The sequence below is a fragment of the Gigantopelta aegis genome, chromosome 10 (genome assembly GCF_016097555.1).
Source record: "Gigantopelta aegis isolate Gae_Host chromosome 10, Gae_host_genome, whole genome shotgun sequence".
Lineage (NCBI taxonomy): Eukaryota > Metazoa > Mollusca > Gastropoda > Neomphalida > Peltospiridae > Gigantopelta > Gigantopelta aegis.
In genome coordinates, this window is record NC_054708.1 from 45,725,787 (window position 1) to 45,751,653 (window position 25,867).

The 25,867-nt window shown below is 37.9% G+C and overlaps 1 protein-coding gene across 1 annotated transcript; it reads left to right on the forward strand.

Annotated features, from left to right (window-relative positions):
* Nucleotides 1–530: 530 nt before the first annotated feature.
* LOC121383649 (solute carrier family 23 member 2-like) lies at nucleotides 531–19,299 on the forward strand. Its single transcript, XM_041513742.1, is given in 14 exon segments — nucleotides 531–604; nucleotides 2,859–3,044; nucleotides 4,079–4,164; nucleotides 5,021–5,039; nucleotides 5,088–5,124; nucleotides 6,948–7,070; nucleotides 7,073–7,131; nucleotides 8,515–8,635; nucleotides 11,892–12,048; nucleotides 14,268–14,521; nucleotides 16,557–16,677; nucleotides 16,680–16,829; nucleotides 17,454–17,549; nucleotides 19,014–19,299. Coding segments are annotated over 14 exon segments (1,767 nt in total). The 3' UTR covers nucleotides 19,298–19,299.
* Nucleotides 19,300–25,867: the final 6,568 nt, after the last annotated feature.

Here is a 25,867-nt window from a genome sequence, read left to right on the forward strand (position 1 = left end):
GAGAGAATCAACCAGTCGACATGGGTTGGTATAGTGATGCGGACGGGCCCGACTCTGAAGGATACGAGATGGTATCAATATAAAACAAAATAAAGTCTAGAAAAGAGTAGTAGGGGCCGACCCCGCTTCCTATTTCTTTTCAGAGTGGGGCTGTCAATCTGCCAGTGCTGCTAGGACAAGCTCGGACATGTAGAGATTAACGAGAACAACCGTGGCGTTCTGCAGAATGGCCGTCATACGAGTCACGGAGAAACAAGTCGACATAGTCAGCCGGAGAAATTACGTGGAGGCAAGGAATCTCGCTAAAATAGAAACCAACCTGGTGATGCAAGCTGTCGAAACGAGAAGCGTTCCAGTGTTCGATCAGTTCCAGTGTTCGATCAGTTCCAGTGGGCGCATACATCCCAGTTAAAGCCAGATGACAATGTTGTTTTAGAGTAAATTATTCGTGAAATTCATCAGTGGCTTGGGTTGCGCATAATTATGCAAATTTAAGCTGCACTGGTTGCGTTCACCGTTAATGCGCTAGCATGGCGGATCAGTGGATCGCGGACGTCAAACACGGTTACTTGAAAGGGAAGTACTGTGGTAAAAAGTGGACAACGTAATGACATCAACGACAGTAGACCTCGTCGGAATGGATACACCACCACGAAAACGTCAAGTAGTGTACGGGGTAGAAGAGCATCCACATTTTCTTCTCTGGCCGGTTTTTGGATTTCAGGTACACAAACTTTCTTTATTATTTGGCAATTGTTTTAGGACTGACTTAGAATATCATGCATATTTATGTTATGTATTTTTCTTAAACCATTATATCAAATTGATATTATGTCTTAGGTCGTGTACCGACGGAAAAATGTAACTCAAAAGCTATATATGTTTACATATAAAGTTTTGAAATGTCCAACATTTGAAGGCATATGTTTCACTTATGTTGTCAATACGGTGGATCTGGACAAAATATATTTTGTTGGAAGAAAATCAATAACACGTTTGTTTTAGATATATGGAGCATATTGTATACAAACAAATGAGAATGTTGTTTTGATTATATTTGGTTTTTATTTTAATTAATTTCGTTCATTTTAAATCGAGACCGTATCTCTGCACAATGCAGAGTCAAATGGGCATGAGGCAAAATAGTGGTTGATTCCATGAATCTAGCTATCTAGTGTCTCGTCTATAAAGAGTTGTCTAACCATTTGAAATATTTGGTGGTCTTGCATATTTTGGTTTTTCTTGTCAAACATGAAGCCAGCCTGATTGCACGTTACTGTTTAACGACGCAGACGATTCGTAATCCAAATTCGGGTCGAGAGACGATCATTGTTATATTAACCAACACTAGAAACTGGACCTCAGAATATTGATGATGGTTGAATGAATGAATGGATGAACGAACGACTAAACGAACGACTGAACGAACGAACGAACGAATGAACGAATGAATGAATGCATGTTTAACGACACCCCAGCACGTAAACTACATCGGCTATTGGGTGTCAAACTATGGTAAGTCAAAACATGAAGTGAGAACGAACGAATGAATGCTTAAGCCCAGTATGAAAAATGCATCAACTATCAGGTGTAAAACTAAGGTTAATACGAAATTGAAGTGATGATCAGCATCGACATAAAAATTAAACCATAGTATAACGCTATGCAAAAATATAAATATCACAGGTGTGTAAATTTTAATTTTGGGATAAAATTCAGTGTCTCTTCAGAATTTGATGTTGGTATTTTATTCTGTTTCTTTACATACTTTACTAACCATCCCCCACCCCCACCAACCCACCACCCACCACCCATTTGGCTATCATATTGGATTTGTACAAATAATGGACGCAACTTTATCTAACTAAGAAGGGACCGTGTGCGTGATATGTTTATGCCCGACTGGTGGCTAACCACCCAGTACAGAGCAATTGGAGTAGGCATCTCACAAGAAAGAGTTCAGAACCTCCTGACATGACAGACGTGCGAAGGTTTCACGAAAGGTGTGCTGTTTCACCAGGTCATTGCAGCCGCTCATATGTCGGTGGTTACCGTGGCTGCACTGCATGACTGTGGCTTTCAACTTACCGATCACCCACCTTATTGTCCAAATTCAGCACCGCTGACTTCTATCTATTTCTTAACCTGAAAAAGGAGTGACCACTAATGATGATGTCATTTCCGCTGTTGAGGAGGAAGTATCCTTCAGAGGGATCGAGACACATACATCATCTAGTTGCGACGACAACTTTGTTTATCAGTCCTCGTATATTCGGCTTCTCTGTGCTAAGATGTGTAGTTTCGCTTGAAAAAGTTATTTAGATGTTTTCATATTGTCACAGTGTAAAATTTAAAACTATATTCAAATGTAATTTATATTTTAGCTGTTTATTTACGATTCAGTTAATTGTTATGTCACCTGTCGATTATGCAATAACTTAGACTTTAGGTACTCGGGGCTAGCAATCAGACCAATTAGTGTTAAATTAAATCGCAGCAATCAAGAAACGCTACGGATTTTAATTGATGCCCCCAGCTGATACCCGGTCTGCCAACAAACATATCTATTGATTATTATATCAGCAGTTAGTGATTATAATTTATCATGTGACAAAATAATGGGTAGGTGCCGACCATATTGTTAACTTATTAGTCATGTTTAATGTTGAAAAGTAAAATACAAGAACCTACATCAGCAACTTGTCACTTATGTTCCTTCATTTACATCCATAAGAAAAATATACTGTGAGTTAACATCAAATCAATGGAATACTTCTTTTCGTAGTAGCCATATTAAATTTATGCAAATTAGGCATGCTTGCTTTAACTCCTTAACGTTTTCTAGACTTTATGTATAGATACAACTACTTCAATATTGTATTGCAGCAAGCAATACTGTGTATCTGTGGGTCGTTGTCCACGGCGTTTCTGGTGACGCACTACATCTGTGCAGACGACTTGGTGGAAGTTCGCGCCAAATTGATGAGTATCTCTTTCGTCATGTGCGGAATATCGACGATTCTGCAGGACACGCTGGGAATTAGGTCAGTCGTTTGCTGTCTGGTGAACAATTAAATGTTGATAGACTTTTGTACTGTTAATCTTCATATTAAATCTAATCACGCACATACTAAACAGGTAGCGCCAGGTGTGAGTCGGCTGTATGATCAAACCGTCTGGGCGGACCCATTCGTTTTATTCCCCGTCCCGACTCCCAACCAGTGACCCACGACTGGTATATCAAAGGCTGTGGCATATGGAAAAGTGAATATAAAAAGTCCTTCAATTTTACTAATGGACACATTTAGCGGAGGTTTTTAAAGACTAAGTGCAGGGCCGTAGCTAGGATTCTTTGTTGGGGTGGGTGGGGGCAACTGAGTAGTTAATAGTCTAAAACTCCTTAAATGGTTAAGAAGATAATTTTCTTTAAGTTTCTATGATTTTTTAGCCTGATTGTTTCGGGGGCAATACCCCCCCCCCCCTGCCGCCCCCCCCACTAGCTACGGACCTGAAGTGTCAGAATTATCAAACGTTTGGCATCCAATAGCCGACGATTACTTAATAAGCGTGCTCTAGTGATGTCGTTAAACAAATCAAACGTTTACTGTTTTGTGTCGGCAGCGGATTTTCTCTGACACTATTTAAAGCACGGGCGGAGATTGATTCGACACCGACCGTTATTAGCAAAGTGTGTTTGATAAGCTATGAGATAGACTCTCTTCCATGTTTGAGGAATGCGTCATGTCTAAATAATGACGGGAGTTTAGTGGGTCAATTAATTCCCAATTTTTGTCTGAATTGTGCACTTTTGATTAAAGACATGAAACTTGGCACATAGATACCTTGACCCATTACAAACATTTCCAGATATGGACCCAAGTCAGGAGCGCCCCCTGTTGTGCAGGGAGAATCTACAATCGTTATTTTCCCCACTATTTCTAAAATGGCATTTTTTGTAATACTGTTCTATATTTAGAGGTTTTCGAGAATTATATATTTTTGTATAATTATTGTCATTATGATTTTTTAGATTACAAATTGAAAAACCCCTTTAAATACTAATTTATCACGACTGCAGGTTGCCCATCATTCAAGGATCGTCGCACACGTTCATACCACCGATTATAGCCATGATGGCTCTCGAAAAATGGCGCTGTCCATCGGGTAAGAAATTAAACTACTTCGTGATTGTTTGAGTGCATTCAGGGGTGTTCGTAAAACATCGTCTTGAGGATGAAAATATAAACATAATTTGTTCTCGACTAACACCATCATTAATATTGCTTACTACTCCTTCAAAAAATAATAAATAAATAAAATACTATTCATTTTTGTTTCAAACCATTGCTATCGTTATTAATATTTATTATATAACATTTAGTGAAATATCTTAAAATATCAGTGAAATAAAAGTGTTATCAGTCACTCAGTTACGATAACACATTTTAGAGTGAAAATTTCACTATTTCACTCTAAAATGTGTTATTGTCACTGTAGAAAGTGTTATCTTCACTGTAAGAAAGCCGGAGCTATTTTGCTTGTGGCATTTTAAAAATGAAGGTAACTTGCCAAAAGTTATATAATAAATAGAAAATTTCATGTTTTTTTGTCAAATATGATTTATATCTCATCTCGTGAAGTTTGCAATCATATCACACTCGCCGAGCAAGTGCGACTCATGAGATATGATTGCAAACTTCACGAGATGAAATATAAATTTATTTTTATGTATTTATTTATTTATTTATTTATTTTATCAAGCCTTAAGCTAAGATTCCATTAACGCGGTAAGCGGATGCGGCATGCGTGATGCGTGATGCGGCAAAAATGGAATTGCTTGTAGACGCACGAGAGTGATTCCACATGTCCGGCTGCGGCTGCGATTTGTCACGCGGCTACGAATGGCTGCGAATGCGGAAAACTGAATCGCTCCATGTAGCGATTCGTGCGGCAACTGAACGCATCACGTATGCCGCATCCGCTTACCGCGTTAATGGAATCATAGCTTTACTGAATGTAGGGTTTAATCCGGAGGCGACGTGGTTATTCTATTCTGTTATATCTTTAATTACAGAATCCGTCCCTAGCAACACAACTCAACCCTGGGAGATCAGGATGCGAGAGGTGATGTATTCCTACGCGTTGTGATGGGTTAATAAGGGAAACGGGTTCGATGTTAGGTGGTTCATATTGCATCACTAATGTGATAAAGAGTTCATAAGGAAAACGAATTCCATGTGTGAGGGTTCAGTCTGTATCACTAGCAATTTTATACTACACTTTTTTAAAATATGTTGGTAAGGAGTTCTTTTTACAAATTACATTTTGTTTTTCACCAGGTGTACAAACTGGCTTTGTAATGAGGCCTAGTATTTATGCAGCGGGTTTCGCTTGAGGCAGGCCTTCTGTTACAAAAATCCACCAGCCGTGGGAGCAATGATTTTAAACATTTACTAGCCATGATTAAAATTCATAAGCCCTACTTTAAGTAAATACAATTATACTAATAGGAATAAACCGGCCTCGGTGGCGTCGTGGTTAGGCCATCGGTTTACAGGCTGGTAGGTAATGGGTTCGGATCCCAGATACCGACTCCAAACCTTGAGCGAGTGCTCCGCAAGGCTCAATGGGTAGGTGTAAACCACTTGCACCGACCAGTGATCCATAACTAGTTCAACAAAGGCCATGATTTGTGCTATCTTGTCTGTGGGAAGCGCAAATAAAAGATCCCTTGCTGCTAATCGGAAAGAGTAGCCCATGAGTGGCGACAGCGGGTTTTCTCTCAAAATCTGCGTGGTCGATAACCATATGTCTGACGCCATATAACCGTAAATAAAATGTGTTGAGTACGTCGTTAAATAAAACATTTCCTTAGGTAATAAGAATAATTGGATATGTCACCTAAAGAAGGAGATATAGTTATAATTCGCTTAGATTTGAGGGGAGAAGGGGCAGGTTACTCACATTTACAAAATAGACTTAAATACAGCATTTGACCCCAAAACCTTAGCTAGCCATCGGGCATGGCGATGGTAGTTATTTACTAGCCCAACATTGAATATCACTAGCCATGGGAGTGGGGCTACCATAATCTAGAAGCCCTACTTGAGGTCATTTCAAACAAGAGGATTTATGCTATGCCAGAGGTTCTTATTCATAAAACTCAGTTGAAGATTCACAAATAACTGTAGTTTCTACCAATTAGTAGGTTTCTACCAACTGCCATGTTGTTTTTATACTTGGTAATGATGGTGATGATGATGATGATGATGATGATGATAATGGTTTTGGTGGTCGAGATTCTGATGATGATAATAATAATGGTGGTGGTGGTGATGTTGTTGGTGATTGTGATTATGATGATGGTGGTGGTGGTGGTGGTGGTGGTGATTATGATGATGGTGATGATTCTGATGATGATGATGATGGTGGTGGTGGTGGTGGTTGTGGTGATGATAGTGAATATGGTGGGGGTGGTCCTGATAATGGTTGTGGTGGTGGTGGTGGTGGTGATGATGATGATAGTGGTTGTGATGACGACGATGATGATGTCATTGATAACGATCGTCATGATCATTTCCTGCATATTTGAACATGGTATCCAAAAGCATGCTGTTGATGAAACCACATTTATACCGACAACCTGTATACATTTGGAGATCAAAGGCAACCTAATGCTAGCTTCTCTAACACAAGTCTGTATAATTATATGTCGACCTGTTGTTTTGTAGATCCAAGGCAACCTAATGCTAGCTTCCCTAACACAAGTCTGTATAATTAAATGTCGACCTGTTGTTTTGTAGATCCAGGGCAACTTAATGCTAGCTTCCCTAACACAAGTCTGTATAATTATATGTCGACCTGTTGTTTTGTAGATCCAGGGCAACCTAATGCTAGCTTCCCTAACACAAGTCTGTATAATTATATGTCGACCTGTTGTTTTGTAGATTCAAGGCAACCTAATGCTAGCTTCTCTAACACAAGTCATCATCGGGCTTACCGGACTGGTTGGGTTTATACTTCGCTTCATCGGTCCTCTGACGATCGCGCCAACGATCGCCCTGGTCGGAATCTCTCTCTCTCAGGGGTTGTCGTCAGGTTCAGCGAATCACACTGGGGAATTGCCATGCTGTAAGTTTCTGCAGAACACAATTTTTAAAAATCAAATGCTGCTGAGGAAGCTATCATTATTAGCTTGAAAAACACTTCGACTGCTGGCGCCAAGCAAAGGTAAATAAAGATAAGCACATAAAATACCATTAAAACACAGTGTAAACAGCTGAGAATGATTTGCATTTATGAAAGACGCAACGACACATATCACCATAACATGTCAAAACAAAAATCTTAATTTTTTTTAATCGCTATGGTCGAACCATGAAAACTGTGTAATAAACATAAATCCAATTCTGCACTGATCAATCAATACAAAGTGGAAAACATATGCTAACAGAACCAATTTTAATTTTTTACGAAATGCAGAACGTGTACTGTCGCCATTCTCAAGGTAAACCACGATAATATATGGCCTCGGATCACAGTTATCTTCACATTTGGAAAGCCGGAAATATGCCCGAGCAAGTACTCTGGCGTTTGACTGTGATTATTTCATGGCAGACAGCTTTGAATTGGAAAATATTATACTGAAGTTGACAGGGGAGAGCATGCAGTTTGCAAACGTGTAACTTGTTGACATTGAAGACTTTTTCGTGATAATTCCGGCTCATGCAAAAGTAGTGCTTTTTGTGTAAAGTGGGTGTACTCCTGCCAGGTTTAGTGGGCGTGTTTGTTTAAACAAATATCCTTGGAGAAACAGCTGGACAACAGGGGTTGTCCATTTTAGGGTATGTTGCCCTCGGGCAGGAAAGGGTACATAAAAAAATCCATGGGCCTGCTGATATTAATAAAAATGCTATAGCCACTAACGCTATATACAAACATAGAGCATGAATAATTGTTGTGTGTGGCCATATTGGCACTTGAAGGGGGTGGGTAGCTGGGCCTCGTTCTAAACACCTAGGCACTATTCATTGATAAAATAAAACGATCTGCTCTTATCCACGAAATATACTACCCATCATATGTGCAAAAAACGATATAAGAGAAAGATATGGGAGACATTCGATACAATTAGGCGAAGTGACATTTATCGGTGCATTCGTGATGTTTCGTGATGTTTCGCGTTCATTCGGAAATAAAAGATGTGGGTGTGTAAAAGGCATTTCACTGACAGATAACCACACAACTATTATAATACTAGTGACCACACATTGTGGCAATGTGTATGCGGCCTTAATTCCTACCAAAGAGATGGTCTGTTAGTGTAAGAGGAACTCATTTCACAGCATTTTATTTAGTTAAATATTTTTAAATGAATTCATCTAACTGTAACTTAATTAAGGTTCAAGCACGCTGTCATTGGCATACACCTCATCACTCCTTGTCAATTTAATACATATGCCTTTCGTGATGAAATAGTGAGTTTATTTTAACTAGTATATTATATATTTTCAGGACTGTCGCTCTGATATTGCTGTTTTGTCTGTTTCTGTCAGCTATTAAAATTCCGATGCCCGCCTTTAACAGGTTAAAAGGCTGTCACGTGAGCAGATACCCTCTGTTTCAAGTAGCACCGGTGAGTTTAAACACAGAACACAACAAGCATTCTGGGAGTGCTGCTAAAGCAATAATACATGTAACCTACAGGGCCCAACACATTTTTATATTTGTATAGCAGTACATTATAAAGCAATAAGCAAAATGTCAGCTCAGTGCCTTAAGACATTGTGAAAAAAGGTCCGGAGAACTATTTGTGGGACAGACGGACAGAAGAACGAAGGAAGGATGGAATGTTTTATTTAACAACGCACTCAACACATTTTAATTACGGTTATATGACGTCTGACATATGGTTAAGGACCACACAGGTATTGAGGGAGGACTACTCTTTTCAATTAGCAGCAAGGGACCTTTATATGCACCATCCCAAAGACAGGATAGCACATACCACGGCCTTAGATATACCAGTCGTGGTGCACTGGCTGGAGCGAGAAATAGCCCAATGGGCCCACTGACGGAGATCGATCCCAAACCGACCGCGCATCAAGCGAGCGCTTTACCACTGGGCTACGTCTCGACCCCTCACCTGTAAGACTACATTATAAAACAATAAGCAAAATGTTAGCTCAGTGTCTTGAGGCATTGTGGAAACAAAGGTCCGAAGAACTATATGTGGGACAGACGGACATACAGACAGACAGACAGACAGACAGAAGGACCAAGACGAAACCAAATAGACCGGTAGGGGACTGAGAAGATATTAACAACTGCTTAATTCTGTACACGATTGTCATCGAAATACTGCAATGACAAGTAAGCGGTTGTTGTTTCGGAAAACATGGCCCATTTAATGAAACATTAAATTATTTCTGAAAAAAAAAGCCTTAGTTAGCATCTAAATTTGTCATATCAGTATCTACTAAACTCAACGAAAGCAGTTCGAAACGTAAAAATTGGCTTCGTGTGTGCAGTATATATATATATATATATATATATATATATATATATATATATATATATATATATATATGAATGATAATAAACGAGTTACCAGTTATTATCAAATTTATGTCCCTAGTGAAACAATTTTCAGACAAATGAAAATTATTTCACGAGGGACATAAATTTGATAATATTTTGGAACCAAGATTGTTGTTTTATTTATTACCTCAGCTATTTTTTTCTCTAAAAGTATTTATTTTTAATATACATGTACATGTACATGTATAGAAACGATGTCAACCACTTTACGCACTGTTATGAGTATTGTTATAACTTTAATCACGTTCATAAATAATTTTCAAAAACAAAAGTTATCTTTATTTTGGTACACAAGCTGTAATAAATTGCATTAAAATGACATTTTGATAAAAATTTAACACCAAAAACAGAGAGCCGTAAACGCAAACTCTTTAAATTACATGGCGTCATTTTGTGTTTGCCAAATCGTGATGACGTCATATTTAATACAGACAAGGTCATTGGTTTGTAAGCGTCAAATCGTCCAATATTATTGTTCGTTAGACCAATACAGAATATTTTCCGCTGAGAAAATATGGAAAATATTTTTCCTGTTATGAGTGACCACTGGGGTATACATACATATACACACACACACACACACACACACACACACACGTACACACACGTACACACACACACGTACACACACACACACACACACACACACACACACACACTCGGGGAAAACGGTTGCAGTGCCATACATGTGTTATTTATCTGTTAAAAGTATGGTGAACCACTCCTGTCTTCCGAACCTAACGTGAAGGCTACACCATGCTTGGTGCGACGTCAGTGACATTGTAACAGGACTACGTATTTGTTGGACGGTTAGTCGTGGTATGTGATATCCAGTCTGTGGGATGGTGCATATAAAAAAGACCCCTTGATACTAATGGAAAAAGGTAGCGGGTTTCCTCCTTAAGACTATATGTCGTAATTACCAAATGTTTGACATCCAACAGCCAATGATTAATAAATAAATTGCTCTAGTGGTACCGTTAAACAAAATAAACTTCATTTTGTTGGACGGTCGTGGTCGTATTTTGCGATCATGTAACAGGTTTTTTAAATGATTCAGTTGGTGTATTAGCCTGATATAGGACTAATGTGATGGCATATTGTAGGCTTCAGCTGGGCCCATATTTTCGAAGCAATGTTAGCCTACGAAATCGTAAAACTATCGTATGCTATGACGTCATTATGGCGTGTGCTGTAGTCACGTCACAACCTACGATAGTTTTGCGATTTCGTAGGTAGGACTAAGATGGCTTCGAAAATATGGGCCCAGGGGCGTAGCGTTGTCTGGACCTGGGGAGGTTCAGATCGTTTTGTCTACATCTTCCCCTGGACATCTATATGAATAGCCTAATATTGCAATGTAAAACAAAAGGTTCTCATAAGAAGTTATGAGTCCCCCCAGGTGAGGGGAGGGGGTGGGGTGGGGTGGTGGGGGTGGGGGGTGGGTGTAACTCAAGAGAGCACGAGACTACGTCTGTTCTCATCGCTACCTTGGACTGGAATGGGTATTTTCAGGAATACTAATCGGAGGCGGATCTAAGGGGGGGGGGGGGCGGGCCAGGCTTCCTAAATTTTGCGACAGTTATAATTTTATTATATGTTAATTTAATTTAAAAAAATTTACGATCCCCCTCCAAACCTCCCCCAAAGTTTCCTTGGCATTCCGCCTCATGTCATTGGGGCCCCCTAAATGGATTTTCTGGATCCGCCACTGCTAATGACCAAGAAAACGTCTAGCAACAATGGTTTGTGGCATTCCGACCTCAGGCATACCATCATCCGAGGCCATCTAAGAGGTGTGGCATCACGTTCACATCGATCAGAGACCAACAAAAGTGGTTTGTTTTTGTTTTTACAATAAACAATTTATGCATATGCCTACAATAATTTTGCGGTCCAGTGATAAACAAAATGACGTCAATGAAGAGTAGACGGATCAAAATACGATAAAGGCGAGCTTCGCGCATTGTGCAATTGGCAGGACACCTCTGGAATAGCGAAGAGAATGGTTACACGATCATTATGTGAAATTTCCATGAATAGATTTAAAGTAAATACAATTCTGTATACTAGTGCATATATTGTATTTGGTACACCTGATCATTTTTCCGTGAGTATATAAAGATGTAGGCATTTCCCTCGTTGCCTTGTGACCAATAACAACTTGCAGGTATCCAAATTATAATTGCTATCATTAAATGAATCGGCAGAAGCGACCTGTGATCTTCTATCAAAATATTTGACAACAAACAATTAAAAAACATATGCAATTTATTTATTTTTACATCTAGATATTGCTAGGAGTCGGTATATCCTGGTTGCTTTGCTATATCCTGACCGAGACGGATGTCTTCCCCTCTAACTCTACGTTACCGGCATACAGAGCCAGGACGGATGTTAGTATGGATGTCGTTAACAACGCGCCGTGGTTCTACTTCCCATATCCACGTTGGTATTTCAATATTAAAAACATAGCGACTTACTAGGGTCACCACGAGTCAAAAATATTGGGACTCGAGTATTCGAGGGTCAAACTCGACTCGGACCCAAGTACCCAATACTAGATGATAGCAAGTAAAATAGCATTATGCATCTTAATTTCCAGCGCTGAACATTGGTGTCAAATCGTGTCATTGTATTGCGTTTAACACATTCAACTTTTGTTTCCCCTATATGTTTCATAGCTCTATAACGTAAACGGCAAGCATATATGCCAAAATGGTGTTTAAAAAAATGTAATTAGAGTTTTCTGCAATTTTTAAGATGTTATCGACTAACAGAGACTTTTTTGACAACTGTAACTACATATCAAATATATGTTTCTGCATAAAATATTAGTGGCTGTATATTAAACGTGTTTCTGATCGTTCTGATATTTGTACTAGGTTAAATTTCATTTTATTTCCTAAAAATAGTTTGGGCTTCTTACAAATATTAAGACGACCTGAAACACGTTGCATATACAGACACTATATTCTAAACAAGAAAATATATTTAATATGTACGTTTAATCGTAGAAATATTCTATTAGTCAGAAACATCTTACAATGCAGCAAACTCGGGAATGTCCCTTTAAATGAGAGTGGTTTTCCTTGCCCGAGTACTCGAGTCCTGTGAATGGACATGTGTCTTGCAAGACTCGGCCAGTGCCCGAGTACTCGTGAAGACCCTACGACTTACCAGTGGTGTGTATGAAGGCAACTGGCGAGCATACTTCATGAGTGGATGTTAAATACCATTTATTTTTCAACGAGATGTTTTAACGAACGAAGGCGAGTTGGGTATGTTTTTAAGCAACGAGTTGTAAGATAAATAGTATCTAACTGAACGTATCTAGCGAACGAAAGCGAGTTGGGTGTGTTATAAGCAACGAGTTGTAAGATAAATGGTATCAATCTGAACGTATCTAGCAAACGAAAGCGAGTTGGGTATGTTTTTAAGCAACGAGTTGTAAGATAAATGGTATCTAACGGACACAAATGTGGTACTATTCTATGTCTTACACATCTTGAAAAATAAATTTAAACGAATTTTCCACCTAAAACTTATTTCCTACATTGGCTACAGATTTTCGAAGCTATCTTATCACTAGTGTGTCAAAACACCGTCGTCAGCAGCTTAGCCATAACATCACAACGACGCATGTCATACCCTACGCCGGTTTTACGATATCGTAGCGCTAAGATAGCTTCGAAAATCATGACTCTGTCTCTTGTAGTTGACTTTTTCGTCCTAGAGGAATCAGTTTCAAGTTAACGTTTTCGATGTGACGCATAAAAATCAGTTTCAAGTTAACGTATACGACGTGACGCAAAGGAATCGTTCCAAGTTAACGTATACAAAATGACGCAAAGGAATCAGTATCAAGTTAACGTACACGATATGACGCAAAGGAATCAGTGTCAAGTTAACGTATACGATATGACGCAAAGGAATCTGTCAAGTTAACGTATATAAGATATGACGCAAAGGAATCAGTTTCAAGTTAACGTATAGGATGTGACGCAAAGGAATCGGTTTCAAATTAACGTATACGATACAGATTAATTTATTTCTACTGTGCTCTTTTTCGTTGGATGATATGGCAGGAGAGATCTGGTTATCAGCTAGAAGCTGCCAGTCATATGACTTTACATTCTTATCAAATGTATATGTGTGATAACAGGATGTGTTACCAAAAATAACGAAAGATGTTCTCACTCATTGTGTCAGAAAGATAATTTATTATTATTAAGACTGTAGTATTGTTTGTATTTCGCATGATAGTAAATGATGTTATGATATGGTGGGGCGGGACTGTAACTATAAAATACGCCGGGCTATCGAAGAATCACAATAAGGCTGGTAGGTAATGGGTTCGCAGCCCTGTACCGGCCCACACTCAGAGCGAGTTTTAACGACTTAATGGGTAGGTGTAAAACCACTACACCGACTTCTCTCTCACTAACCACTAACAACTAACCACCAACTCACTGTCAGATAGCTGAGGTGTGTGTCCAGGATAGCGTGCTTGAACCTTAATTGGACAAAAACACAAAAAATAACTTGGAATGAATGAATGAATGAATGAAAAATCGCTTCTTTCCTCATCTGATAAGAAACTTGTACATTTTAAATACTAAACTTTTTTTTTTTTTTTTTTAAATCAAGAAATATGATTATTTCAGTTCAGTTTGGAATACCAACGGTCAGTGCGGCCGGTTTCATTGGGTTGCTGGCAGCATCGATTTCATCGGTAATCGAATCAATCGGCGATTACTACGCATGTGCCAGACTGTCTGAAGCGCCCCCGCCTCCGGCTCATGCGATCAACAGAGGCATCGCAATCGAGGGCTTCTCCAGCATCATTTCCGGTCTGGTGGGGGCCGGGAACGCAACGACATCCTACAGCGGGAATATCGGAGAAATAGCCGTAACAAAGGTAGCTCATTTCATCTTAGTGTATTCGCATGCAAGCGTTTATTCCAATTAAGGGTCAAGCCCCACTGACCTGGGCAATTATCTTGATTGACAATTTAGGCCAGACGTTAATGGTCATTGGTTAGGGAGAAGTCGGTGAGTAGCCTTACACAATCTGGCCTGGTGCTTATAAAACGTTTAGAGTCTAGACTCTAATAAAGTCTGAGACAGTAACGTCATGGCAATGCCATACAAATTGCATGCGTGTGACGTCATTTGAAATTACGTGTTGCCCCGTGCTTATAAAACAGTGTCGCCTATAGGATTTTATTTGGTACAGTACAACCATGTGTTGGTATACCGGAAACGGTGGTTTCCAAACTTTATCAAGTTTATTCGTTCTTTCTTTTAAAAGTTATAAGTTTGTTTTGTTTAACGACAGTACTAGAGCACATTGATTTATTAATAATTGGCTTTAGATGTCAAATTTCTGCTAAATGAGCTGCAAAAGAAAACAGAAGTAGATTTACGTGCAAAGTAAGTTAGTAGTATTTCTACGACCGGCTTCGTGAAATGGAGTAAACGTACACGTAGACGTAGACATACGACAGGTGTAAGTTTTACACGTAAACGTAAATTTACGATGTTTTGTGAAATAGGCTCCTGGGCCCGTATTTTCGAAGCCATCTTAGCTACGACATATCGTAGCTATTTAAGAGCAAAATACGAATGTCGTAGATTTAAGATACGACAGATTTTCGAAGGTATCGTAAAGTTCTCTTAGTGTGTCATGATTTACGATATTTGTCGTAAAAAAAAAATTGGAACTCTCATTAAGTGGAGATAGAAAAGATGGGGTATTTCTCGATGACGTCATCAAGGAAATTCCCTCTAAATATCATCTCGGTACAGCTGACTTTCCAGAATGCATATGCAAACGTCCGAACCACCGAAAAAGAGGCCCCGTAAGGGAAACTAATGTTCCATAGAAGTGGAAATTTTAATATCGGATGTGGGGAAGAAGTCCAACAATCTATTTCTCTTCTTTTCGGCTGGTTAACAGTGATTAGACTATTATTTGATGATGAATATTTTAGACCAGTGGTAAAGCGCTCGCTTAATGAACGCTCGGTCTGTGATCGATCCCTGTTGGTGGGTCCATTGGGCTATTTCTCGTTCCAGCCAGTGCACCACGACTGGTATATCAAAGGCCGGTGTATGTGTTATCCTGTCTATGGGTGGTGCATATAAAATATCCCTTGCATGGGCGTACATAGGATTTTGAAAAGGGGGGTTCCAAAATAGATTGCAGAGATATTGGGCATATATTTCTATGTTGAGTTTTGAAAAGGGGGGTTCCAAAATAGATTGCAGAGATATTGGGCATATATTTCTATGTTGAGTAAATATAATAATGTCAGATATCAACGTCAGATATATTAAATTATAAAAAAAGCGATTTCGGGGGGTGGGGGTGGGGTCGGTCGAACCCATCGAACACCCCCCCCCCCCCCATGTACGCCCATGCCTTGCTACTAATGGAAAAATATGGCGGGTTTTCTCATTAAAACTATGTCGAAATTACCAAATGTTTGACATCCAATAAATCAATGTGCTCTAGTGGTGTCGTTAAACAAAACAAACTTTAATTTTATACTTTAATAACAAAAAATCACAAATCGAAGAAGGAAAATGGATACAGCCTAAGGGGCCGTTCAAATATTTGTGTCAAAATTAAGACACCCTCCCTCCCCTAGGAGAATATCGCAGGAGATATCGCAAATTATAGTGACGGCGATATCTCCTACAAAAGCCTTTAATGGTTGATAAATTATGATATCACAAGATACTCGGGGAGTATCCTCTATACAGTAGTCTTTGTGGGTTTTCTATCTTATCGTGTAAACCAGGTGTGGAAATAAAAACCATATATTAGACTGGGAAGGTGGGAGGTGGCGGGTGGGGGGATTTGTTAAAACAAATATTCGTTACCCTTTCTTTTTACAAAGGAACTGCTCATTGAATTAAAGTTTGTTTATAATTTTCTAATACTGTAGGTTGCAAGCAGACGTGTGTTTCAGTGTGTTGGTGTGATACTGATTCTTTGCGGGATTATAGGCAAATTTGGCGCCGTGCTCACGTTAATACCAGACCCCGTGATTGGTGGATTAAATTTGTTTTATTTGGGTTGATCACCGCTATTGGAATGTCAACGTTACGGTATTGCGATCTTTCATCGTTACGGAATCTCACGATCATTGGCGTGTCTTTTATGTTCGGAATAGCTGTCCCGCAGTATATACAGAGCAACCCAGATGCGATAGATACAGGTGAAAACGGTTATACTACTACTACTACTACTGCTACTGCTGTTGCTGTTGCTGCTGCTGCTGCTACTGCTACTGCTACTGCTACTGTTACGGGTATTACTGCTACTGCAGCTGCTACTACTATTACTACTACTACTACTACTACTGCTGCTACTGCTGCTGCTGCTACTGCTGCTGCTACTGCTGCTACTGCTGCTTCTGTTACTGCTACTACTGCTATTACTGTTGCTACTACTGCTACTACTACTGCTACTACTACTGTTACTGCTACTACTACTGCTGATACTGCTGATACTGCTGTTACTGCTACTGCTGCTACTACTGCTACTACTGCTACTGCTACTGCTACTGCTACTACTACTGCTACTACTGTTACTACTACTGTTACTACTACTGCTACCATTGCTATTGCTGCTACTGCTGCTGCTGCTACTACTACTACTACTGCTAGTCTTGTTGTTGTTGCTACTGCTGCTGCTACAACTAACTAATATTGATATTCATAATATTAATATTGATAATAATAATAATAATAATTTTTAGTGTATGAAAATGTGGACGTATCTAATGGTCACTCATGTTGTATTTTGAATTCAGATAAAATCCTGTCTATTGCGATTGCAGGGAGCAGGGAGTTGGACCAAGTGTTGAATATCTTACTAGGAACTGCAATGCTCGTGGGTGGAATCGTTGGGTGTATCCTTGATAACATTGCACCTGGTTTGTACCTAAATGTGTTTCTAAGTTTGGAATGTGTGTGTGTGTGTGTGTGTGTGTGTGTGTGTGTGTGTGCAGATGCTTGACTTATTGTGTGTTCGTGATCTTCTATCCGATAGGATTAACGATTCCTGTCATGGAAACTCAACCTGCAGTTTTGTTGTCTGCAAGAGAAAGGTATGGGCAGTATCATCCTAGCAATTACCTATTACACACACACACACAGACTTTACAATTATTTAAAATATCACTGATTACCTCCACTGGAAAAATATGATAGAATCACATTTAAGTCTGTTTATACTTGTTTAACATTCAGTAACATCTTTTGATTTTTAATGAGGGTTTTTTTATGTGCTTACCACACCGACCACAGCATTTTATATTAATTAATAATAAAAAATAAGTCTCTGTTTAAAACCATAAGGTAAACTAAATGTTGACATCGTCAGAAGAAAAAAATATAATTTATATTAATAAAAGGGTACACCCAAATAGGTGTATCACTTGATAATAAGGATTATTTTCGTGATGTTTTCTGAAACGTATGTCATAAGCTTAATTTATAAATTAGAACTTTACGTACCTTAATAGATAGGAAGTTACATCTGAAATAGAATGAAATGATTTTTTATTATGATTCCTTATCCATTTATACTAATGGCTGGAACACTCCAAGGTTCATTACTGTGTCCCTGTCTATTTTATGTTTAATTTCTTCTTTTTCAAATTAAATTTAAATTCGATTAGATGAAATACCTTTAAACAATAAATAGTTCAGTAATACCAGAAATACATGAAATAAACACAACGATTTAAATTAACATACACACTGTTAAGTCAATTCACACGTGATACTGCGAAAATGTTTTTGTCTTTATCATTTACCAAGGGGCGGGACGTAGCCCACTGTTAAAGCGCTCACTTGATGCGCTGTCGGTTTGGGATCGATCCCCGTCAAGGGGCCCATTGGGCTATTTCTCATTCCAGCCAGTACACCACGACTGGTATATCAAAGACCGTGGTATGTGCTGTCCTACCTGTGGGATGGTGCATATAAAAGATTTCTTGCTACTAATGGAAAAAATATAGCGGGTTTCCTCTCTAAGGCTATACTATGTCAAAATTACCAACTGTTTGACATCCAGTAGCGGATGATTAATAAATCAATGTGCTCTAATGGTGTTGTTAAACAAAACAATTTTTGTTTTATCATTTACTAGTATAGGTTTTCTGAGTAAAATAGATACTACTAAAAAAAACATTATTATTTTTATACACTTTCCCTTTAAAAATTGTTTGATTATTTACATTTTAAAAATGCAATTACTATCCCTTGTCTTGTATCACTGGAAATCAGAAGAAGTCCCTTAAGTTAGACAACTTGTGCCAAATCTTCTCTTTTTTTAAATATATTACATGCAGTAAAATATGCTTTCTTTTAAAAACACCCAATTGTCTTTCTAGGAAGCCGAGAGGAGAGGGGAATGCTTTCTTGGCGCAGTCAGTCAGAAAAACACGTGGACTCCAAAACCAACCAACAAGCGTTGATACAGATATACGACTTGCCTTATGTTTCCAAACTAATACGACAAATCGGGTGTTGTCGGTATGTTCCGATCATGCCCGGATCTTCTGCCGACTTTTGTTGTTCCTCAAAGAGAGAGCCACAATATGACCCAAGTGTGGTTCCTGAAGAACTGGAGACGGACATTGACCTGTTATCAAAGAATGGTCATCTGACCTTATGAATAAATCATTTTTGATGACTAGACCAGTCTGTGATTCTCGAAATATTTTTTGTTCTTTCTTTTTCATATCATATTCCACTTAAGGTTCAAGCACGCTGTCCTAAGCACATATGTCAAGTATTTGGTCTGAAGCATATGGTCTATACCCCGAACCAGCTTCCATTTAAAATGAACAAATTCGCTCTCTTCTTAGTTGTAAAAAGTGGTAAAAATGCAAATGGCGGTTGCCTAATGGCGTCTTGACGTCAGGCATACTATATTTACAGTAATGTATACAATACAAATAACGGAACATCAAACATTATGTACAAAAATAAAATTCGTTTGCTTTGTTTTTAATTTTTATTTAAATATAAGGGCCACTAAAATGTATTGATAAACGATGCTTGAAGCGTTGCAAGATTAAAAAACGCTAATATTAATTAATAAATAAATACATATACTTTTTTAGTCATTCACTTTGTTATATACTATAGCCTCAATCAGAAATTCACTAGAAAAAAAATAGGCAGAGTTACGTCCTCTAACCACTACCCACTTCCGGCGCGTTCCGGTTACAGCAAGAATGGCAGTGTCCACAGTTGTTTGTGAATCTTCAGTTGAGATTTATACATGCCAGTCCCTGGCATCATAAATATTCCCCCCTATGCTTTAAAAATAGCCTAACGAGGGCTGGCTATATACACAGCAAAAATGTATATAGGCGGTAAATAAGTACATGTATTTGATTGATCCATATTACCGAACCATCTGGAACAGGAGGAATACATACTAAGTACTGTACGAACAGTGCATTTTCTGAACAGGGGAGGGGGTGGGGGAGTATATGAATTTAGCGGACCCTTTTGTGTACGTTTTCCATAGATATATGAATAGCGTCATATTGTCCCTACAGTACTAACAAAAAATTAATTATAATAAATAAATAAATAAATAAATAAATAATAAATAAATAAATAAAAATAACAATTACAAATTATCACCTGCTGAGGTAGATTAACTGAAAGAGAAACTAACTACGGACAGTACACAAACTAACAACAGGGCTTGAACTTAATAATTTTTCACTGATTACAATTTTGAGGCTGCTTACGTAAATTTTGTAAAAAAGTTAATTTTACCGTAAATAAATATGACTAAAAGGTTATTTTGCTGTATTTAGTCACATTTCAAATGCTCAAAATTGCAAGGGGAAATAAAACTCAAAATATACTTTTTTATAGGCTACTACTAAAGCTAAGACCACTCGCGGGTCCCCCTCTAAATTTATGTAATGTTTTTGTAACAACCGTAATGTATATTTAGAGAAACAAGGCCCACTAAATCCGTGAGTGAGCTCCTTTAAACAGAAACATAGTTTTCAACGCACCCCTGTACATTCAACCATGAAGACCACTGGTCTACTTTTGTTTTGAATAGTCAGTGTGAAGGCTAAATATATCAAACATTTCTCGCAAAATAAATACATGTACATTACATATATTCATAAAACTTACAACAGTTTCGACATCTACATTAGTACTGTATTAAATGAATTGTATGACTAATTACAGAACCTGTTGGGGGTAAACCTCGACAACAACAACAAGTCGCATATTTACGTTTTGCCAAGTCGTAAAAAAAAAAAATTGTGTACCTGAAATCCAAAAACAGGCCAAAGTAGAAAATGTGGATGATCTTCTACCCCGTACACTACTTGGTGTTTTCTTGGTGGTGTATCCATTCTCACGTCGTCTTCTTCAGGCTTCGTTGATGCCATTCTGGTGCCTGGTAATTCACCTACCCCGGCGTATCTCTCTCCCTGCATAGCTGCTTGCTGTTACATTTACCCAGATACCAGGGCTCGAGCAGGTGACTTTCTAAAATAGTCTGATATAAATGTGCATGCATGCAGGAAGGCTGCAGCGTATTATCTACAATCTACTCTCGAGTACTCGAGTACTCTGGCATGGACCGAGTCTAGCCAGACTCGAGTCCGTTCACCGGACTCGATCACCCGTGTATGGAAAAACACTCTCATTTAATTATATTTTTAATGTCATTTTGGCATATGTTTGCCGCCAGTTAAGGAAGTAGTCCATGGGCCAGATACCAACCCCCCCCCCCCCCCCCCCCCACTAGGGATTTTTGGAGACAAGTATTTTTAGATACCTCATTATATATGAATTTAATATCTGCTTGTCTGCAGCAAAAATGTTCGTGGATTAAAGAAATATCACCATTTGAATGGGGGTACCGTTGCACATTTTGTGTCCACAAAACACTATATTGAAAAATTAAATATAGTAATAAAGTTGTCATCCACATAAATATTTAACAGATATAAGGCCAAAATGAATGATATTCATCCTATACTAGATGTTAATAGTAACAAACCAAATAACAATGCAATATGTGGTATGAATAATGATATACTCATCGGCAAAAGTTAAGCAATGCCTGAAATGCATTATTTTCTATATTTACACATATTTTGGGCTGCTTGAACCTTTTACTATTAAAAATTGCACTGTATTTAATATATTGAGGCAGCATTATTCAAATATGGTTCAGTATATCTGCCTATACTATACTCAACAAAATTAATTAAGGTCCAATAGATATTCTAGCATTTTTCTTTAAATATGGGGGAAAATACAACTTCTTCAGTTGAAAGTTGTCAGCATTGTGGCATGTTCTTGAACTTAATGACTTAAATAACATGTTTGAGGGAACACAATAACAAAAAACATTCTGAACAAATGTGTAACACATACTTGCCTAATGCTCATTTCAATATTTTTCATAAGTATGTGAAATACCCAGTGTTTTTTGCGTGTATAACCAGTAAAAGTTTACTGAAACAATGTATAGAAGCCATATATATGACCAAAACATGCTAAAATAATATGACAGTAACAAAGAATTATATTATAAGAAATTTTACTAGCCCGTAATTAATTTTGTTGAGTATACATGTATGTGCATCAATATTATGAATATGTTCCTCTTTACTAAACATCAGTGGTAAAAATTTAAAGCATCAGTTTTGTGTACCTACCATAATTTCTTTTGCATTACATGTACAAGTCATCTATCTCACAAAAGTTCATCTTATACTAGTCTGTGTTTGTAATATTTTTAGATTTGCCGTTATATTTACATTGTGCTTAACTTATGCTCAGGTGTATATACGTGTAATTAGTTTCTACATCAAATATTGTCTAGGAAAGTTTTGACTTCCTTTCATATTCCTTTGCATTTTCATGCAATTAAAATATGTCTGTCATGTTCACAAGTTCTGGTATTCTCCTTCTCCAGACTCTGCTCTGGTTCTCCCATCAGTATGTCCATCAGCGTTCATAGTATAATATCACTATTTCATCTCTAGTGTTCCTTCTAAAATTTCTCAACCATATGACAATTTGGTTGAGGAATAGCCTGGACTGTCTGGCATGACTGATACCAAATGACAACTTGGCAATTTGTTCTCTTTATGTGCATTGTCAGAGCATTCTCAGTGAATACATACATGTAGAGTAGAGTGGAGAAGGCTGATTTACACTCTACTGTAGTTCAATATTATCATCCTTGGTTTGGCAAAATACATTTCCAGATATTTCTCAAGTCATGATGTTTTTGTATGTTATTCGCACCTGCACTGCCATAGAGAAGGTATATGAAATGATCTGCTTCTTAAATATATGAACATCAATTTTTGCTGAACTTCATGAGCTAACAACATTTCAAGGAAGTCTTGGTGTTGCTTGAGAATATTCAAAACCTCCAGTTTTCCATTCTGCATAAAAGCACTGTTGGTATCATAGCCAGTAATGGCAAGCACAGCTGGAATTGCTAGTTGGTGTCTTCCCTGCATCCTTAATGATGCTGTGCACATCTATAAGATGCCTCTTGTTGCCAAGTTGAGTGTATACAAAATTTCGTATCTGGGATGGTGAACTGGCAGCAAAGTATAATCTTTGTTTCTGCATCTTCTTGTGTACTTTCCAACACCCCCAGACATGGTTTGCATTTGAAACATGTACTTTGTCTCACAAATAGAACCCTCTTCCCAAGAAGCTGAGGGCAGAGTTTTCTTTTTTTCATTTAAAAGGTCTTCCAGTCTCTTAAGACCTTTGTATGGATTTCTTGATCAAGTGTGGCTTGGAATAACCCCTTTCACATGAGAAATTTAGTGCCAAACCACAAATGCTGTTATTATGCTACTGTGGATTAGTTGCAAACCTTCCATCCAGTAGATATTCCCTGAAAATATGCTGTACCAATAGAGCAAATTGGAAGAGAGCAAATTGCCATGGTCTCATATTAGTCATATCACAAAGTCCAGGGTATTCCTCAACCACATAGAAATGGTTGAGAAATGTCCAACGAAATACTGAAGCTGGGAGGGAGGAACAAGAGCAAAGGCCCTGAGAAAAATAAAGAATTACAGATATTGTGAACATAATAGACATTATATTTGAGTCAGATGATAAGACTGAAATAGGAAAGAAAGTCAAGTGCTAGATATGCCTGATGACTATATCTGATGTCAATTATATAAACATAAGCATAAATTAAGCACAATTTAAATACAAATTTGTTTTTAAAAATAGTACAAGCTTCTGTGAGATAGATGAATTGTAAATGTTTTAACACACATGCCGAGGAAAGGTACTTATAATTGGCTGGTACTAAGAACAGAGAGACATCTTCATAAATTTGTAAACATTGTATATAAACTCCATATACTAAACCACATTTGAATAATGAAGCCTCAGTATGTTAAAAAAAAGCCAGGTCTATTTGTTTTTTTAATAATAAAAGCTTCAGGCAATCCTAAGTATGTGTATATACATAGAAATTAATACATTGCTTACTAGTAACTTATTTTGAGAAGTATATAATTATTCATACCTCATATTATATTATATTGTTTTATAATTGTTATTAACATCTACTTAATAGAATAAAAGGAAGGATGTAGAAATAGAAAATTGTAAACTTCACATATATCATATTTAGGTCACATAAAATGATTGAGAATTGGGAATGAAAGTTACATTTTTATAGTGCTAGATATTTGCCTGATTACAATATTCTATGTAGATATCAATTATATACACCAAAACATAAGTTAAGCATAATATAAATAGAACTGCAATTCTAATATATTACAAAAAGCAACAAAAAAAACCTAGCTATTGTAAGATGAACTGTTGTGAGATAGATAAATTGTATATGTAATGCAGACTTGCCTAGAATGGTATGTAAATTCACTTTTTATGTTTGTGTGTAATATAAAAATATTCAAAATATCCATGTAAATGGTTTAGACAGCATGTACTGCACCATATTTAAGTAATGCTGCCCTCAGATATTAAATACAATACAATAATAAAAGGATCACAATGTTTTATGTACGGTATATATATATGTTACAGTCAATCTGTGAAATCAGTCATTACGCGTAATGCCTAAAAAAATCAGTCACTTCGCGAAGTTCCTGTGACCACCAGGCAATACGCGAAATGACTGAAAATCCCAGGCATTACACGAAATGACTGAAAATCATGACCAGACATTACACAGAATGACTAAAGTGATTCACGTCTTATTACTGACACTTGTATACAGGCTTTTGGTCTTAAAAGTTGATAAAATCACATTTTAAGAACAAACAAGGAAATGACTGAAAATAATACCACACCACACAAGTCTTAATGTAAAAAAAAATTAAAACTCAAATCAAATCATTTCAGAAGTTGTAGTAAAATAGATGAAGATGAAGTTGAATATTAACCAAGTAGTCAGTGTCAAATTATGAAAGTAACATATTGGTATAGAAAGATCACTTGTTTTTGCACACAAGGCTACCATGACAACGGCTAGAACACTGAATTTTGTTTTTGAAACATTTGCATCGATTGGACTCGCATCTCTTAGAACCAGCACAGTTACACCTAACATATCCCTGTCCACCACATTTCTTGAATGAATGATAACTCGAATTCTTTTGGAACTGAACAAATTTTATGCCTACTGACCAATCATTTGTGTCATTATCTCCCATCCATGCAACAAGCATATCCTTGATATCACCATTTGCCCTTTCCACATACCCCTGACTTTGAGGGTGTCGAGGTTTACCGTGGACCATAACCAGCCTGGGCCACACAATTTTCAGTTCACTGATAACCTCTGCTGTGAATTCACTTCCATTGTCGCTCTGGAGAATAGATGAGGCACCAATGAGAAGGAATATACCAAGCAGCTCAGTTTTAAATTTATCTTCATAGGACTCTGACATCATGCACTGGTTACAACAGAAGAACTTATGAGCAACGGGCAACTCTTTTTACGTGCCCCTATCCACGAAGGTTCAGGCACGCCCACCACGGATTTAGCCTCTGACTTCGCCAGTGACTAACTCCGGAGCAGGAGGGGGGGGGGGGGGTAAGTTTGAGGTGGGCGGAATTTGGAATAAAGCCATTTAGTAAGGTCGACGCGAGCGCGGACCAAATAGCAGACACTTCGTAAACTTGAAGTACACCGAGTGGGAGCCGTGCTCTGATTGGCTGAATTTCGATT